Source organism: Rutilus rutilus, assembly GCF_951802725.1.
Source record: "Rutilus rutilus genome assembly, chromosome: 6".
NCBI classification, from domain to species: domain Eukaryota; kingdom Metazoa; phylum Chordata; class Actinopteri; order Cypriniformes; family Leuciscidae; genus Rutilus; species Rutilus rutilus.
The window spans coordinates 43,457,311-43,476,532 of NC_140214.1; the positions used below are offsets into that span (position 1 = coordinate 43,457,311).

Genomic DNA, 19,222 nt, shown 5'->3' on the forward strand with positions numbered 1-19,222 from the left:
ATCAGTATTTATTTTATTTATTTGATTACAGGCTTCAATATGAGACATTAGACTCAGACGTTCAGACTCACAGGAACCACGAGAATTTCAAAGACAATCTTCTAGGAATCTTCCAGGTAGGAAAACACATTTTTATTAATGTTTAATATTTACAAAAAACAAATATGTTATTGAAAAACGAATTTAATTCCTCTAGATCACTATTTTTCCTTTGAAGCACATATATATTTTTTATTTTTCTATTTGTTACAAATAACAGCTGGGTAACATGTTAGTCTTTTAACTGGATTTTTTTTTATAGATATAATAGTTATAAATTATATAAGTTATAAATAAATTGTGTTGACCAAATGTAGATGTAAATTTGGTTTAAATTGTGTCTTTTCTCTTACTTTTGTTTGTAGGATCTTGAGAGCAAAATAAGCACATTTCTGAAGAATGAACTGGAGAAGTTTAAGAAAATATTACAAAAAGAGAACACACGACACTTAGTGAAGGACTTCATTGAGAACAGATCCAGTATCAAAGAATCAGCTCTTGATCTCACACTACATTACCTGAGAGAGATGAAGCAAGATGAAGCTGCTGATGCTCTAGAAGGTAAGAGACTCATGATCATCTGTCTGATTGTCTCTTATAAATGTAGGAGAGAAAATGAAGACTAAAACTATCTATTTTCTGTTCCTGTGTTTAGAAGAGCTGTTCTTCATTCATCAGCTGAAATGTGGCCTAAAGAAGAAGTATCAATGTGTGTTTGAAGGAATTGCGAAGCAAGGTGACTCCACACTTCTGAATAACATCTACACAGATCTCTATATCACTCAGGGCGGCAGTGAACAGGTCAATACTGAACATGAGGTGAGACAGATTGAAGTTGCTTCCAGGCGGCATGAAGCACAAGAGATACAGGTTGAATGCACAAATTTGTTTGAAGCTCCTGAACAAGACGAGGAGATCCGAACTGTACTGACAAAAGGAGTCGCTGGCATCGGGAAATCAGTCTCTGTGCAAAAGTTTGTTCTGGACTGGGCTGAAGGAAAAGAAAATCAAGATATCAGCTTCATATTTCCTCTTCCATTCAGAGAGATGAACTTAAAGGAGAAAGAAAAACTAAGTTTGATGGACCTTATTACTAAATTTTTCCCAGAGACAAAAGGACTGAACCTTACAAGAAGGAATCAATTCAAAGTGCTGTTCATCCTTGATGGACTGGACGAATGTCGCCTTCCTCTGAAGTTTGATTGTAATGAGACGTGGAGTGATGTATCGTCACCAGCCTCTCTGGATGTTCTCCTAACGAACCTCATGAAGGGAAATCTGCTTCCTTCTGCTCTCATCTGGGTCACCACCAGACCAGCAGCTGCCAGTAAGATTCCTCCTGACTGTATTGACCGGCTGACAGAGATACGAGGATTCAGTGACGCACAAAAGCAAGAGTACTTCAAAAAAAGATTCACTGATGAGAATCAGGCCAACACAATCATAGATCACATTAAACAATCAAAGAGTCTCTTTATCATGTGCCACATCCCAGTCTTCTGCTGGATTTCAGCCACGGTTCTCCAGAACATTCTGGAGGAGAAAAGAAATAATGATGTGAAAAACACTCAGGCTGATGAGATCTCTAAAACAGTGCAGGAATCAAACACTGAAGACACTCCCAAGACTCTGACACAAATGTACACACACTTTCTCCGCTTTCAGATCCAGCAGAGCCGCCGAAAGTATGATGGAGAATACACACCAGATGTTTCCTGGGATAAAGACGCTATCCTTTCACTGGGGAAACTGGCATTTCATCAGCTGGAAAGAAACAACCTGATCTTCTATGACACAGACCTGGAAGCCTGTGGTATTGACGTCTATAAGGCATCAGTGTACTCAGGCATGTGTACCCAGATCTTTAAGGAGGAAACAGGGATCGTTCTTGGTACCATGTACTGCTTTGTTCACTTGAGCATTCAAGAGTTTATTGCAGCCCTTTATGCACATCTGTTTCTAGACATCAACAAGACAAGTGTGTTTGATCATGAGTCTACAGAACAGAAAAACAGAAATGAAACCATGATTGATTTTCTCAAGACTGCAGTGGACAAGGCGCTCGAGAGTGACAATGGACACCTGGACCTTTTCCTTCGCTTCCTCCTCGGTCTGTCACTCCAGTCCAATCGACGACTCTTACGAGGTCTGTTGACACAGCAAGACGACAAGGCGCTCCAGAGGGACAATGGACACCTGGACATTTTCCGTTGCTTCCTCCTCGGTCTGTCGCTCCAGTCCAATCGACGACCCTTACGAGGTCTGTTGACACAGCAAGACGGCAATGACCAGAGCAACAAGGAAATAGTTCAGTACATCAAGCAGAAACTAGAAGATGATCTTCCTGCAGAGAGATCCATCAATCTGTTCTACTGTCTGAATGAACTGAACGACCAAACTCTGGTGAAAGAGATTCAGACCCACCTTAGCAAAGGAAGTCTCTCATCTGGTGACCTTTCACCTGCCCAGTGGTCTGCTTTAGCCTTTGTGTTGTTGACATCAGAGGAAGAGCTGGAGGAGTTTGAGCTTCAGAAATTCAAGAAATCAGACGAGTGTCTCATTAGATTATCGGCAGTCATCAAAACCTCCAGAAGAGCTCTGTAAGTCTTTTAATATATTTTGTCATGTTTTGCTCTCATCTGAAAATGTCTTTATCTACATTACTCTATAGTGATTCCTCATCATGAACATGAACTTATCCCTGTAAAGCCTGAGATATATGAAATAATAGTCAGATTTTTTTTTTTTTTTTTTATGGAGTCAGTTTATCAAACCTTTAGAAAAAATATAAAGTACCTTGTAAAAATGTTTGCATGTTTTACATCATATGACACACCAGACTGTTATGACTTATATAGAATTATATATTAGCTCATACTCATACTTGAGGGGAAAAAAGTATATATTTTATTCATATACCCAAACTGGGGGAAATAATGCTATTTGGTACACATGTTATTTATATTGCCAAAATGAAAGATGAAATCTTTCTGAAATTTTGAAAGGTTATAATATAAAACATTGATATTTTTATAAAACAGGCTATACATACATTATACATTACTAATACATTATCGGTTGTTACTGTATCTCCCAATAATTTGATATTTTAAATGCTTAGTTTATGTAAAAAGTTTTTATGTAAAAAAATTATAATGGAAAATATATTTAATATTTATTTTTTGAAAAAAGTATTGAATGTGCTCCATCTAATTCTGTGATGTGATTTATTTCCCTTGTAGGTTAAATGATTGTAACTTAACAGACAAAAGCTGTTCAGCTCTGGCTGCAGTTCTTGGATCAGATGCCAATCTGAAAGAGCTGAACATGAACAATAATAATCTGCAGGATTCAGGAGTGAAGCTGCTCTGCACTGAGCTGAAGAAGTGTAAATTAGAGATACTGAGGTAAGTTGAGCCACAGGAGTCACATGACGAGAGTGAGGCTTGATGACTGACAGAGCGATGCTTGAGACAACAGCGCAAGAGACATTCTTGGTTACTAATGTACGCCTCATTCCCTAATAGAGGAAACAGAGACATTATGTTAAAGACTGACAAATGGGGTCAGTTCCAATCACCTCTGAGTTCTAGAAAAATGCCCAGTGGAATTTGCATGCCCAGCAACTCCCCCATACATACAGCTGTATAAGATGGCGGCACACATCCACTCATTCAGGTTTATGCTGAGGAGCCGAGATGGGCTCCCGGCCATTCAGTGGGATAGTTCAGGGTTGTAGCAGGAGGTACATAACGTCTCTATTCCCTCCATCAGGGGGCTAACAAATGGGGTCCCTAATTCGTAACTTCCCTATGACCCCACGAATGCCCAAAATGCTAGTCCTTCATGCCAACGGGATGGTAGGGACAGGGCTTACCATGGAGATGGTCATAGCTGCTGTTCTTGATTATGTTAGTTCACAGAAAGAGTTCTTTGGCTCTCTTCCTCATTTTCCTTACAGCCATAAAAAAATATTGGAAACTAGCGAACATAACATAGGGAAACTGCTCTTTATGCTGAAGCGCCACGTGGGGAATCGCTGCACTTATCCATGCAATACGCCAGTGAAACACCACTGAATGTGCCGTAGACCACCAGAAAGAGGGGCTTCCTTATTGTAGAGGCGACTGGAAGAGCGATCATTCAGATTTATATTGTTCAGGTTTAACTGATTAATCAGCTGAATGTTTTCCTCTCTGTTCTAGACTCTCTAACTGCAGAGTGACAGAAGAAGGTTATAAAGCTCTGGCTTCAGCTCTGAGATCAAACCCTTCACACCTGATAGAGCTGGATCTCACAGGAAATGATCCTGGACAATCAGGAGTGAAGGAGCTCAGTGATTTACTGCAGGATCCAGACTGTCAACTGAAGACACTGAGGTGACACAGGATGAAATAATTAACTAAATTAGCTATATGCAGGCTAAATATTCATAGTGGTGCGAAATTGCTGTTGCGGCAGCAAGATACATTTTTATTATGAAAGCTGGTGTGGGAGCTGTGGCTGAAATCACTGCTGCGGCAGTGAGAAACAAAGTTCAATCTGAAAGCTGGTGTGAGACCACATGCTGAAATCACTACTGTGGTAGTGAGAGAAATGTAGTCTGAAAGCTGGTGTGAGAGCTGTGGCTGAAATCACTGTTGTGGCAGTGATAAATGAAGTTTACTCTGAAAGCTGGCGTGAGACCAGTTGCCAACATCACTACTGCGGTAATGAGAGAGATGTACTCAGGGCCATCGAACATATAGAATGGGGGGCATTTAATTTTCATGGAGGAGGGCACACTTTTTATGATCACCAGAACAGACATTCACCAAAACAATAACATCCCGTATTTAGCCTAATAAAACAGAAATAGACCAAGTTCTATATTATAACAACGCCAAAACACAAAGTAAAATGTAAAAAATTTAAATTTTAAAAATACATTTTCTAATCATAGGCGGAGGGTGAACCAACACCATGAGGATATGCGATTCCCCTTTAAAAACATTTACCATTTACAGGATTTGGCATGGCAGAAAACTTGCATAGAGCGCTCATTTTATAATAATAAAGCGGTTATACAATTTCATTGTGATTTCACAAAGTTCCATTATTATCAGTTAAGCTGATGCACAACGAATGTCTTACTGCTTATTATAACGAGAGGATTGCCAATATTCTTTATTACGGAGAAAACTGATCCTAGACCAGCATTCATGGACAGCTTTTCCTTCTAAAAGCAATCAGAATCATATGGAAGCTTGTTTCCACCACAGAATAAAAATAAATAAAAGATAATTGCGACTTTTTAATCTCACAATTCTGAAAAAAAAAAATACACTCATTTGCGAGTTTATCTTACAATTCTATTATACATGCAATTACGACTGTATATCACACAACTCTAACTTTATTAGGGATGGGCATTTCAAGCAAAAATAATGTTCGATGATCGCTGGGAATTATTCGATTACTACTCAAAAATCGCACCCCTGTCCCACATGCTCACTGGTAAAACGTGTTCGCTCAAATACTGGTCCGACATTAAATTTCTCTGTACTTTAATAGGCTATATGTGTTGTAGCCAGTAATGGAAACATAGGCTATCTAGTTTCAAATTTATGTTTAAATATATAATGTTATTTTTAAATTTCATCTATGTTGATTATATGAAAAGTGAACAGCATGAGTAAGATAGGATCATAAGATGCGCACTATATCGGGAGACTTAGTGAGTGGGTCAGACATGATTTTGACCACTTCATTAAGTTTTGTTTTGTAGAAAACCTTTCTTTAAAGTAAATTTCGTTTTGTATAAATTGTATCTTAATTTTAATCAGTGTTTCATCAACGAATTGCCTGGATTTAAAAAATAAGAAGTAAATATAGCCGACATCAGGACATGGAAGTGCCAGAGCGATCACTAGCGTTGCCCGTGAACTGGAGCTCGTATTATAAATGAATCGAAACTCAGAGTAGTATAGGCTACTTGCCTCACAGACATGATGAGAAATATATATATATATAGAAAGCTTGAAATGTCTAAATCAAACAAAACAATTCAAAATGAAAAGAAACAGTTGGCTATACTCTCTGCTTATGTAATCCGTATCGTATGAAATGTGCATTTCTCTCTAGAGGCGTGTTCACTACTGCGAACATGGCAAGTCAGCATCGTCAACCGACACTGACACAGAAAACACTAGTTTATTAATAAACTATTAAAATGTCTCCTTGCTATATTTGACACATTCATAATCATTACTTTTGCCGGTTCTTTGTGACAGTTTTTTAGTGTGTAATTGGCAGCGACGTCACCCACTGGTTACATGAATGCGTCACCACCTCATCATTAAGTCCGTGGCCAGGGGTTAGCCCTGCCTGTTGCGGCTCCGACTGATTTCCGATTCATAACACTGAAGACAATTTAAACTTACCATTGTCGATATTAGTGCTCCTGTGAGCTAAATAACCTACTGCTGATCCACTGAATTAAGGTTATTTGCTCTCAATAGTAAATTCACTGAATGACCATGATGATTAGGGGGGCACTTTGTGTCATCACAATGCCCCCCCTTGGTGACGGGCCTAGATGTACCCTGAAAGCTGGCGTGAGAGCGGTGGCCGAAATCACTGCTGCGGCAGTGAGAAACGAAGTTTACTCTGAAAGCTGGTGTTAGACCAGTAGGTGAAATCACTACTGCGGTAATGAGAGAAATATATTTTGATGAGGGGGAGAAAGCACTGCTGCGGCAGTGAGAAATGAAAGTTTAACTGGAGAACCTGAAGGGAAACCCATGCTAGGTGGGCTCGCAGCACTTGAACAGAGATAGGCTGACGGAGCTATAGGGTCGAGGGGGAAAATAAATTCTGCAATGCATAGGTAAGGAGGAGTGCAGGTGGAATTGATTGATTAATGAACACGTGTGCAGCAGCTACATTGCTGAATGGGTAATTGGTGAGCTTGTCTGTGTCATTAATTTGAAATTATATCTGTCTGGAGAGCGTTTTGAAAGAACGTTTTTAAAAGATATGGGAGTATTATTGTCGTCGACGAAGAGGGGATCAGCAGGAAATAAAATTCTGGAACTTTTGTGAGCTGAAAATAAGGAAACAGACTGTTAGGTTGGAGGGGTGTGGGTAAATTAACAATATTGAATGGTTGCTCATTAACTGATCCGTTTTGCAATGCTTAAAATTAAAGTGGATAGTGACTCTGTATAGTACTTAAAGATTGGAGAAAGACTAAATGGATCTGCGGATCAAATTTTAGAACTGCAAGTAGATTCTGAGCATCTGAGAAATCAGAAGAATGTGAGGATGAATAGAGCGTTGATTGTTCTGGTGGTGTTTTCTTAGTGACTACCTGAACAGAGGAGAAATAATCAGTTTGCTTAACACTTTACGGGCCCTATCTTACACCTGGCGCAATGCAGCGGCAAGCGCGATGCAAGTGTTTTTTGCTAGTTTCAGTCCGACGCAGTTGTCATTTTTCACGTCCTGCGCCACATTGTTTAAATAGCACATGCATTTGCGCCCATTTGTTCGCCCATGGGCGTGCTGGTCTGAAAACAAGGTATGTTCTGGCGCATTGTTGGTGCGTTGCTATTTTGAGGCAACAGAAATAGACTCATCATTGACCAACTGAAACCTGGAAAGTCAATGGCACATTATTATTATTTTTTATTTAAAGAGCGCGTTAGTAATGTGTGCGCCTATAGGCGGGTCCACAACGTGTGTACATTCTGCTTATTAAACACACAGGGGTGCACAGCAGCACACAAACATGCCAAATATTAAAATGAAAAGGATTACAATGTAAAACATTATTATTGTGTACATAAAGATATGGTGGAATCTGGTTTGTTCCGTAGATCATAGGTCTTCAACCCTGCTCCTGGAGGCCCACTGTCCTGTAGAGTTTCGCTCCAACCCTAATCAAACACCTGAACCAGGCTCAACCAGCTAATCAAGGACCTCTGCCGTAGATGGTCTGCTTGCACACTTTTAACTCGCACACGAGCAGTTCCGTTTGCGCTCTGGAGACGGCTTTGGTCTTTCCACTATCAAATTCCGTCATGTAAATAGCGAATCTGCCATGGCGTGAGCGCAACTGGCATTTAAAGGAACACTCCGACTTTTTGGGACTTTAGCTTATTCACAGTATCCCCCAGACTTAGATAAGTCCATACATACCTTTTTCATTTCTGTGCGTTCTGTAAGTGTTATTTGACGCACCCACCGCTAGCCTAGCTTAGCACAAAGACTGGATGTAAATGGATAACGTAGCATACTAATCCCAATAAGTGACAAAATAATGCAAACATTTTCCTATTTACATGTTGTGATCTGTATAGTCACAGTGTGTACAAATAACAAGGCTATATGAGATAGAGACCATTTTTAATCCTATAAAAACTGGGAACTATATTCTCACTAGGCGTAGGAGCACAGCTACTTGGGCAGAGTGGCTACTTGGGCGGAGTGATTAGCGCAGCACACGAGACGCCCTGTTGATGGTTCCGTAAACAAAACAAACGTGACTAACTAGCTAGTAGCGAACGTGACTCGTGATCATGGCTGACTTTGAGGAATTGTCAGAGGAATTTTACTGTGTATCAAACCAAGATCCAGAACCATAAAGTTTTGAGCCAGAATACACAGACGAGGAGTTACAAACTTTGGAAGCTGTAAGACAAGATGCCGAACAGATTGATGTCGAAGGGAGAATCAGAACGAACACGGACTGGTGGTGTAAATGCAATTTATTACAGCTGACCAAATGTATTCAACAGCATATAATACAGTAATGTTAGATAATTGCATTACAATAGGCTAGAATATGGGGAAAGTAATAGCACAAGGCAAATAGTTTTTGCACAATGAACCCACAGACAGTAACATTAGCCTACTATTTCACAAACATTTGATCAAAAATGAAAACTGCCCATCCCCCTCCAATTCATTAGCAAGTTGAATGTTACAGTCCTGAGACTTACATTTCGCGCCGCTCATTTGTTATTGAGCGATACAGTGTGTTCATGACAACACAATAATATCAATAAAGGGGATACACGGAGCCCCTATTCACGTTAATAGTGTCACTACTAAGGTTACATTACATTAGCATGGCACTGTTACAGTATGGCTAATGTTAGTCATCTCAAAACATAACGGAACACTTACCGCAGCAACAGGTGATCCAATTTGACCTGTCTTTATCATCGATGGGATGGCTGTATCCTTTAGCACACGTTTCATGGTCCGTGTGGCAACTTGCATTTTTTCAAAATAGTCGTCTATAGTAAAATGTTCAGAGCAAACGAAATACTTCTTGATGCTGTTTACTGGTGTGTTTGGATCTGTACCCAGAACAAGTAGCCATCGATTCATCAGGTCAGCGTTTTTGGTTGGAATTTTATGAAACATCATAGTATTACCTGGTCTCCCCTGTTTATTGTCGCAGCTCTTTACAATACAGCGAACACCCATGATTGTAAACTATAAATTTACTATCTAGTAATTGCTGACTCTATTACTCCAACTCTGAGCAAACTCTCTGCTCCTCACCACAGGGCGTCTTGTGTGCTGCGCTAATCACTCCGCCCAAGTAGCCACTCCGCCCAAGGAGCTGTGCTCCTACGTCTAGTGAGAATATAGTTCCCAGTATTTATACGATTAAAAATGGTCTCTGTCTCATATAGCCTTGTTATTTGTACACGCTGTGACTATACAGATCACAACATGTAAATAGGAAAATGTTTGCATTATTTTGTCACTTATTGGGATTAGTATGCTACCTTATCCATTTACATCCAGTATTTGTGCTAAGCTAGGCTAGCGGTGGGTGCGTCAAATAACACTTACAGAACGCACAGAAATGAAAAAGGTATGTATGGACTTATCTAACTCTGGGGGATACTGTGAATAAGCTAAAGTCCCAAAAAGTCGGAGTGTTCCTTTAAGGGGAATGGGAGATGAGACTCTGATTGGTTTAATGCACGTTAATCCCAAAACACACCCATTACTCATTAAGAGAATAGGGACAACCCTTTTAGACCATGTGCCTGGCGCGCCGACCATTGTTCCCGTCGTTAAACTAACAAAAGTGGATTCGGACACGCCCTAAGTGAACTTGCGCCCTACGCTTTAGGCCATGCGCTTAGATAGTTAAAATAGGGCCCTACGAGTGACGAAAATCTAAAGGGATGGGTTCAGATATTTGGATGCTTTTGATAAGGAGGGAATTTGTCGGCTCTTAATAGCTGGGCACTGTTGACAAAAATTTGTTTGTGGATAAATGGGTATGATTGAGAGGAAGATTTACTCGGATGTCAGGTCCGCGAAGAGGCACTGGCGTGCATGACGGGCCTGTATATGGAGCCAATTTCCTAAATCTCTGAAAGGCAGAATTTGAAAGAGAGCAATTTGGATTTTAAATCCTGCTATATGTTCTGCTTTATTTATGAAATAATTGCAAGCATAAGACCAGATTAGCCGTCTGAGGAGTTGCATTAGTTCGTAGGAACTTGTTCTGCATTTGTTATTGCAATAGAAGAGACTGGAGTGGAGTTATTGCAATAGAAGAGAATGATTATCCCACAGAGTAGCGGCCATGATAAGCGGAGGGAGACATCTCTGCTGCGGCAGTGAAGTAACACGGTTTAATCGAAAAGACTGCACGTTTCGGTAATGCAACAGTTAAGATTTGACGATTTTGACGAAGGCCATTTATGAACCTTTCAAAGCATTAGATGTTGTACTGTTGCTGTCTGTCTTGTTAAATTTGTTTTATTATAAATGAGCATGCTAGCGGTGTAGGTACGGCATAATGAAGAAATCTTTTTTAAACCCATAAATGGCATATTACTTAACAATTAGTTAATAGTCATGTGCCTCAACAAGTAAAGTCATAACATAATGATACATTTGCAAATCAATAGTTAATGATGAATTAAAGCAGACAACTGGAAGCTGAAGTACATTGCTTTGACCAATTGTGGTAATTAACGCATTAATTTACACTTTTAGTTAATAAAATATGTTAAGAAATTAATACATTATGACACATTTAATTAATAACAATTCATATATTACTTAATATATTAACCATAAAGAATCTTTATTAGTTGCTGATGCAGTAATCATTAATTAATGGTTAAGTTATTTATGAGTCATACATTAACTCATGATTATCTGGGCTGCGTTCTCCGATAACGTTGTCTCTTAGCGCGCTACGAAGACTCAAAAGGTACACCTTAACTACAGGTATACATTTCCTACGTGTGTTCTCCGAACTATACCTTAGGATGTTGCTTAAGGTAAACCTTCTTAAGTTCGACCTTAGCAGGTGCTGTCCATGGTGGAGGCGCTGAATAGGTTGATATCGATGCCTCGATGATCGATTGTGCGCTCTTTCCTTCACAGCGGTATAGGTAAAGTATTGAGAAAACAATGTTCTTTATAAAGAAGCGTTTTAGAAATAGTACAAACTGCATTTATCGGGGCTCATTGAAATATGTACAAGCAGAAATAAATATGAGTATGTGTTTATAATTTAGCAAGTGTGCAATCCCAAACCCTCACGGCCATAAGTGTGTTAATGTTCTCCACAACGTATGCTGAGTAATTTTTTTTACAATGGTCTCTTCTGACATGGTAGTCAGTGGACTAAAGTGTTCTCTTATAAAGTAGTTGACATACACTAACTGGCTCCGCGGACGGCGCCGTCTTTGATTTAAAACAAGTCCTCGCTGTCTCGCTGCCATAGCTATAAAGTTTGTGTAAACTCATCTTTCTTTATATAGACTCCTAAGCCTTTTCTGTCAAATGGTTCGCCAGCTGATGTGCCTTAGGATAGTAATTAACCCCTTCCCCTTGATAATCATGCATAAATGCATATTTGTCATTTTAACTGAACTTAGGACTGGTGGTGGTGCTTAAGATATTGTTGGTCATTCAGTTTTTTGGTAAAAAAAAAAAAAGAAGATAATAATTCTTATTAAAAGATACTACTAATAATGACAACATACAACACATGAGCTGCTGGATCTAAAAGACATCATGGCCATCTGTTTGACAAGCCAGAAAGGGGGTGTCATTTAAGGCTTAGAATCTTTTACACTGAATATAAGGAATATAATCTTGACAACAGCTTTTAAATTTGCTGACATATTAGGAATGCTCTATTTTCATGGCATGAAAAATGAACACTTTACTTTAAGCATTATACTCAACAGATAGTTTTGTGTTATTTATATAGTCGGGAAGATCTTAACTAGCAGAATAGAACAAGCATATTTGTTTGAATTAGAGATCAAACTACACTGAGTGTTTTGTAAGAAGATTTTTACATAGGCAAATGTAATCAGTATACACTTAAACTTTGAGCGTGCGAAATTCATCATACTTTCTTATGATGCCACTTTCAATTCAAAATATAATGAACAGTAATACACAAAAAATGCAGAAAATGTACAATCTACTCGACTTTACTGCAAGCCTAGAGGTCACGCCATGGCGTATTGATCTTCTACTGGTTAAACTTCACGTGATGCGAATTCGTGTTCAGATGTGAAACTTTTCGCATGAGCTTGTGTGCATTTGAATGGAAATCCATAGAACAAAAAGTGCAGTTTGACTGCCCATAACAAATACCAGTTGACCAGGAGATTTAAAAACGAGCAGTTAATTCATTAAAAAGTAGATCTTAATTACCTTCGTGCTGTGGAAATACAACCTGTAAGACAGAACACAACGAGCGACCCAGGTCAATATAAGTTTAAGCACCGCTTAGGCATGAAATCGTTACAAAATCATCGGGAAATTGCTTGGAAGGGCGTCTGTGAGCGTGAGGAGAGGAGAGACGGATACATTCTCTACTTTGCGAATCGAGGATTTTTCATGCATTAAAACTCTATCCTAATTTTAATAAGAACATGCTATTTCGTCTATTCAGTTACGTCACACGCCAGCGCCCAGTAGTAATGTTCTTCTTCGCACAAATATCCGGATTTCAACTAGCAGCGCCCTATTTATGTTATTACAAAAATGACTAAACCACTTTCTATGATGCATTTAATAAAGAAAAACATCTTGACAAAAATGACAGGACGCTGTAACAACTTGACACTTTTGTCGTTTGAAAAGAGAACTAACAGATAGGCTAATTAGTTTATGACGAGATCAATATCTTCAATTCAAAACCCAGGCGACTCTGACTTGTTTAGCAGAGGTGGACGAAGTACACAACTTCCTTACTTGAGTAAAAGTATAGATACTACTGGTCAAATATTACTCCGTTACAAGTAAAAGTTGTAAAGACCTATTTTTACTTAAGTAAAAGTACAGAAGTACTCGTTTTTAAAAATACTTAAGTATCAAAAGTAAAAAGTAAATGTCAATGCATTGTTTTATTATTGTTGCATTGTTGTATGTAATACTTAAAGTACCGTATGCCTCTGAATCTACGCCTGCCTACCTACCCTCATAACAATATCAAATTTATTTCTAGAACACAGTTCCAGTAGTGGGATTGAATGTGAGATTGAATAAGTGCACTCAATAACGTCCACAATGGTTTCGGACACCCAAATGGCTGTTCCCTCAAATATTGCCCTATTTAAAGTTTTTTGGCTTTTAGTATGAATGTTAACCTTACTGTTATCTATAAGCTAGTGTGCTCCAAAACAGTGACAAAAGTCGCATTTAGAAGACCAAACCCAACGTTGAAAATGAAAATCAGGTTTATGTCAGAATCCAATGTCAGATTGACGTTGATCTCCAATGTTGGACAGACGTTGTATTGTGGTTGAAAATGAAAATCGGGTTGACGTCAGAAACCAACATCAGTCGGGTTCTGACGTCAACCCGACTTTTATTTTCAATCAATATCCAACGTCAATCTGACGTCGGGTTCTGATGTCAATCAGATGCAGGGTTCTGACGTCAACCCGACTTTCATTTCCAACCAAAATGCAACCCCTGCAACCAAAATCATCCACTGACTGATGTTACTTTCTACTCAAGGACCTTGACAGAATTGTAGTGGAGTAAAAAGTATGATATTTGTCTTTCAAATGTAGTGAAGTTAAAGTAAAAAGTTTCCAGAAGAAATAATACTCAAGTAAAGTACAGATACTTAAAAAGTGTACTTAAGTACAGTACTCAAGTAAATGTACTTTGTTACTGTCCACCTCTGTTGTTTAGAACAAACATCAGCCATACAAGGTAAGCTGTGGGTTTTTAGTCTGGCCCGCCGTGGCATGGTTATGCAATATTTTTTGCATGTAATATTTCTGAGCAAGGGGTTTTCTGAAATGTATATAAGCCACGTGAATGGCATTGCGATACAGGACTCAGATATTGTAATAAAACTTAGTTGTTTGTCAGGACTCGGGTCTCTCTCTCCTGCAATGTTTTTGTTTTCCTTTTTCACGTGATCGCACTGAGCAATAGCGCTTAAAGCTTAAAATGAGTGATTAAAGGTGAAGTATGTGGTTTCTGCTACTACACTAGTGGCACCCAGTGGAATTACACAAATAAAGCAACATTGCAAACCCTTCTGCCTGGTTAACGGATCCCCCTTTAGCCTCAGCCCTGTTGGTGGCTCGGGACTCGGCTGCCCGACTGTTTAAAAGTTGATTTTCAATAAATGCATTGTTGATTTGAATTCTTCGTTTCTGGGTCCTCTCTGTTGCAGAACCTGGCAGTGCTTATACTGGAAACCACCTTGCCATACCCAAGTGCTAAAAAAATGTATTATAAATAAACTGCATCAAGATATAAATGTTGTAAATTAAATATCTTTAAATACTAATACAAAAAGAAAATAATAATACATTGACTTGGGTATATAGGCCTATTATTTGTTCTAACGTTCACGCAAAAACTGTCATTCTGAGTGTCTGACGACCTGAGCACAACAGAGATAAATACACATACTCTTCTGAGGTTTATACTGGAGACTTGTGTAATTAAAATGTATTAAAGATGAGAATTGGGTTGTAGCGCGTTGTCTAGGTTACTGTGATTGTAAATAGGTGTCGTTTGTGTTTTAACAACGTTTAGCTCAAGAATAGGGAAGTTCGAATAGCCTATGTGAATATTGCCAGCTTCACTGAACTCCTTGAGTTAAGCACTGACCGCATTTCTTTATATTTGAGTCCAAGTTCAAACACTATGAAACGCTCCATTAACGTACGGAGCTCTGAAACACTGCCAGCGGGACATTAAACAGGAAGTGTCTGTCCGAGCTCAAAACCGGTTTTGCGAGGGAACGCAAAAGATACAAAAATAATAATTCTCCCATCCTAAAATTTTCCACCACCACGTCCCTTTAGGGGCTCCGTAGTAAATGTTTAAACTTGAGGTTATTAAATGCTGTATAGTATTGTCCATCATTGGTTCATGTTAACTAATGTAGTTATGTTAACAAATGAAACCTTACTGTAAAGTTTTAGCAGGGAGACAATGTGTCTGAAAACAACCGACATAAACACATTTGACCCAGTGAGCAAACCATGGGTAACATTGACATTATTTGCCAGCAAAAGTTTGCTGGATGAAGATGAACACGCTAGTTGATCATCATAGATTCTTTCTCTTTCTGTCTTCAGTCTGAATAGATGCAGTATTACAGAGAAACAGAGTCTCATCCTGACTTCAGCTCTGAAATCAAACCCGTCACACCTGAGAGAGCTGGACCTGAGCGGGAATAAACTAGGAGACTCTTATGGGGATAAATTGATGCCAAAACCATTGAAAATGGACAGACTAAAAGTCACAAATAGATATTACAACTTGTAAACACAAAAGACAATCTACAAATAGATTAAAAATCCGCAAACAAAGTCCTCATGATCCGCAAATCTAAAACAAGATCTACAAATAGATACAAAGTCCTCAAACAAACTCTTTGTGATCCACAAATATAAAGCATGATCTACACTGTAAAAAATCCAACTCACAAAAAGTTAGACTAATTATTATATTTAAGTTAACTGGACAATTAAATGCAAAAAAGTTGGCTTAACCAGTGAAAAGACGTTGTTTCAACAATTGTTGGACTAACTTAGTATTAATTGTAAAATCGATTTGTAAATGCAAGTTAACAAGCATGCAAGTTGGGTTGGAGGTTGGAGCATGCGCATTGTAACGACCACGAAGTTGGCGCATGTGCAATGAAGCGCGCCAACAACGAACAGACTTGACGAAGGAGCCATTTTAAGCATCTGCGTGCGAGACCGTAACGGACCTACTCACAGCCAACGTGTTTCTTCTTTCTTCAGCTTATTTACAACGCGAAAGCCATCATTTTCTGTAAGTATATGTATTTATATTGAAGTCGTTTGTAAAAGTACATGTATCATCTTGACCGCAGAGCCCTGGTTACGGCTATTCATTTTTTTCACGAGCAAGCTTAACTAACGTTAAGTCTCCTAACTTAACTTAAGTATTCAGCATGTAAACTGTTTAGAATATAACCTGTGTAATCGTAGTAAGTTAGGAACAAGTTCGAAATCGCCACTTATTATTTTAAACTAGCTTTGACGTTATAATGCACTATGTAACATTTAATTTGTGCAATACACCAAAGACATATTTTGAAGTCGACTCTTCATCTTAAATTTAAACTCACACACCCTTTACAGTGGTCTAATATTTGAATTTCATGTTTCAGACTGAGCTCAAAGTGAAAATCTGCACAATTTTTTTTATCTGTGCCCTTCCGGCTTTCTCACGTGTTTCCAGACTAACTTAACGTTACTCGACGGAGTCGACAAGACTGCAAACGTCTAATTTAAAGTAAGTATAATTTTATGGAGTTGATTTAGATTTGATTTTATTAACAAATACATGCAGAAAAATCTATAAATTTGATCGAATTTGCAAATGTATTTTGCAATCCACAAACATGCATTGATTTCAACTTGTGTCTTCAATGAATTTGATCTAATTCAAAGTACCATAAATTGTGATACATTTATACAAAATAGAATATTTCTATTCACAAACATGCCAATGTTTGTACAAATCTCTGCACATTTATTTAATTCTGAATTTCACAGACACAAGTTGAAATGCTGTTGTTTGTGGATTGCAAAATACATTTCAGTCAAGCTCATGGATGTGTGTGCATGTATTTAAAGGTGCAATATGTAACTTTTTTTCAACAGGAAAAGAGGAGGAGATGACAGGATCATTCCTAAAGGCCAGTCTGATTATTCTCTGGAAAAGGAATGGCTCATCTTGGTTGAGGAAATGAAGAAGAAAACCACAAATATAGTGTTCATCAATCAGAAAATGAGCTTGACTTTCTCCCTCTGACAATTGTGGAAGTAGTGCCAATGGTATCTGAAGTGCTTGAACGATGGCCTGCCCCATTTCTTCCAAATGAGGTAAAATAAAGAAGACTGAAATTAAATTAATTGGCTGTAGATTATCTTTAATACAGGTTATTGTTGTGTTGCTTGTAAATGTCTGTTGTAAGCCATGTGAAGCCAGTTAAACAATGTTACAACCAAGACCTGTTTTATTTCTATCACCAGTTATTGTTGTAACAACATTGGCTATCGAATCATTCGTCGTTGGTTTGAATTAACAAATTCAAATACTCTGTGTTGCTAAAAACATTTCTTCCTGAATACAAAAGCTGGTGCACTTTGAACTCGTGAGTGCAAATCATGCTTCGGCTCCAGCTAGTCGGCGACAAATGGACTTTTACGACACTAATTGCACCTCAGAGACATTCCAAACCCCCTTCCCCTCGCTGGACCACAGAGAGATAACGAAACTTCCTCCTGCTATAGGATAACACTTTTCAACACCCCCTGGGAGACTGAGGAGTCATCCCACACACATACATGCATACACACACACACACACACACACACACACACACACACACACACCTTTGTATTAGAACTTAGAAATATCATTTTCATATAAGTACAATGCCATTATGCATGTGTGATTTAGTTTTGCTTTATAATAGAGGTGTAGTTTTCTAATGTGTAATCTGGAATCAGCATTCAAGATTGTCTGGCATTGCCTTTCCCCCCACTTTGTTTTTATTGCCCTAATGGAATGTCAAGCAAACTGAGATTCTGGCAGAGGAGCAAAATTAAAGTGTTCATCTTAGATATTTTATATGTATAACCATTGAAGAAATATGTAAACCTGAATGTAATTTCTCTTTTTCATGATTGTTCTTCTCTGTGATGGGTTTTTGTATTCTTGTAAACCGTAAAGGAATAATGTTTCAGATGTGCACACTGTTGCAATCATAGATATGCCATGTGGATCTTTCTAAAGTCCAATCTTCAATTCCCACTTATCAATGTACATCACATGTTGGGTTCATTTTATTCCTAGGTTGTTAGTTTAACCTTTAAGCTTATTTTTACAGAATAAGAATCGATCTCTGTGTACCTTCGAAACATATCTAATTCGGTATTCACGTAAAGCTCTCCTTGTACTGAAACCAAATATATGCATCAGGATCTGGTAAAATGTATGATACTATTTTTACCATCGTTAGAGTATAACTGATCACATAATAACGCTGCCATAAAACATGCAAATTAAACTGAAGAACTGAGACAAAGAAAGTTTCTTCCCGCTTGGAATGTCACGTTCCAATTGGCCTAAGCCAAGGGAGGAGTTGAAATTTCTGTACCCTAGAAAAGCGGTTACACTCCGCGTTCAGTTCTGTTCTGTATTTTTCTTTCGTCTTGTTTGTTCGAGCACTTTTACGAACCCGCTTCATCAGCGAGAAGACCCATATGGCTCCCGTTTAGGGAGCATTCATTCACCGTTTTCGTGAATGAATTTCTCTTTTATTTTCTTAAGTCTTTTCTTTATTTTCGTTTTTGTTTAGACTCTACCATTCGTTCAGTGAAGCTTCAACTTTAAAGAGACTTGAATCTTCCGCGGCGCGCGCTCCTCTTCTTTAAAGACGTGCACGAGCACTGAAATAATTCCTGGCTCCAGGGCTCCTATAGGAGTCATCAACTCCGTTTTATTTTCTTTACTAAGTTTTATTTTCATATTCGCTTCTCCCTCCACAAAGGGAGATGAACTCTGAATCATGTTTCTGGCAACTTCACGTTCGGTGAACCTTTAAATTTCGCGCGAGTCTGGCTCGCCCCAAAGACACGAGGAAACACGCCCAGCTCTTAAGGAGCTCTTCTTCTTC

General features: G+C 38.6%; 1 protein-coding gene across 1 annotated transcript in view; it reads left to right on the forward strand.

The window, feature by feature from the left end:
- The window catches only part of LOC311292532 (protein NLRC3-like), a 437,424-nt gene extending 431,836 nt beyond the window's left edge, over positions 1–5,588 (forward strand). Inside the window, exons 5-9 of the mRNA XM_084412251.1 lie at positions 32–116; positions 405–600; positions 695–2,639; positions 3,282–3,446; positions 4,245–5,588. Of these exons, the coding sequence (XP_084268377.1) occupies positions 32–116; positions 405–600; positions 695–2,639; positions 3,282–3,446; positions 4,245–4,422 (2,569 nt within the window). The 3' untranslated portion in view covers positions 4,423–5,588. The remainder of the gene's footprint in view (positions 1–31; positions 117–404; positions 601–694; positions 2,640–3,281; positions 3,447–4,244) is intronic.
- Positions 5,589–19,222: the final 13,634 nt, after the last annotated feature.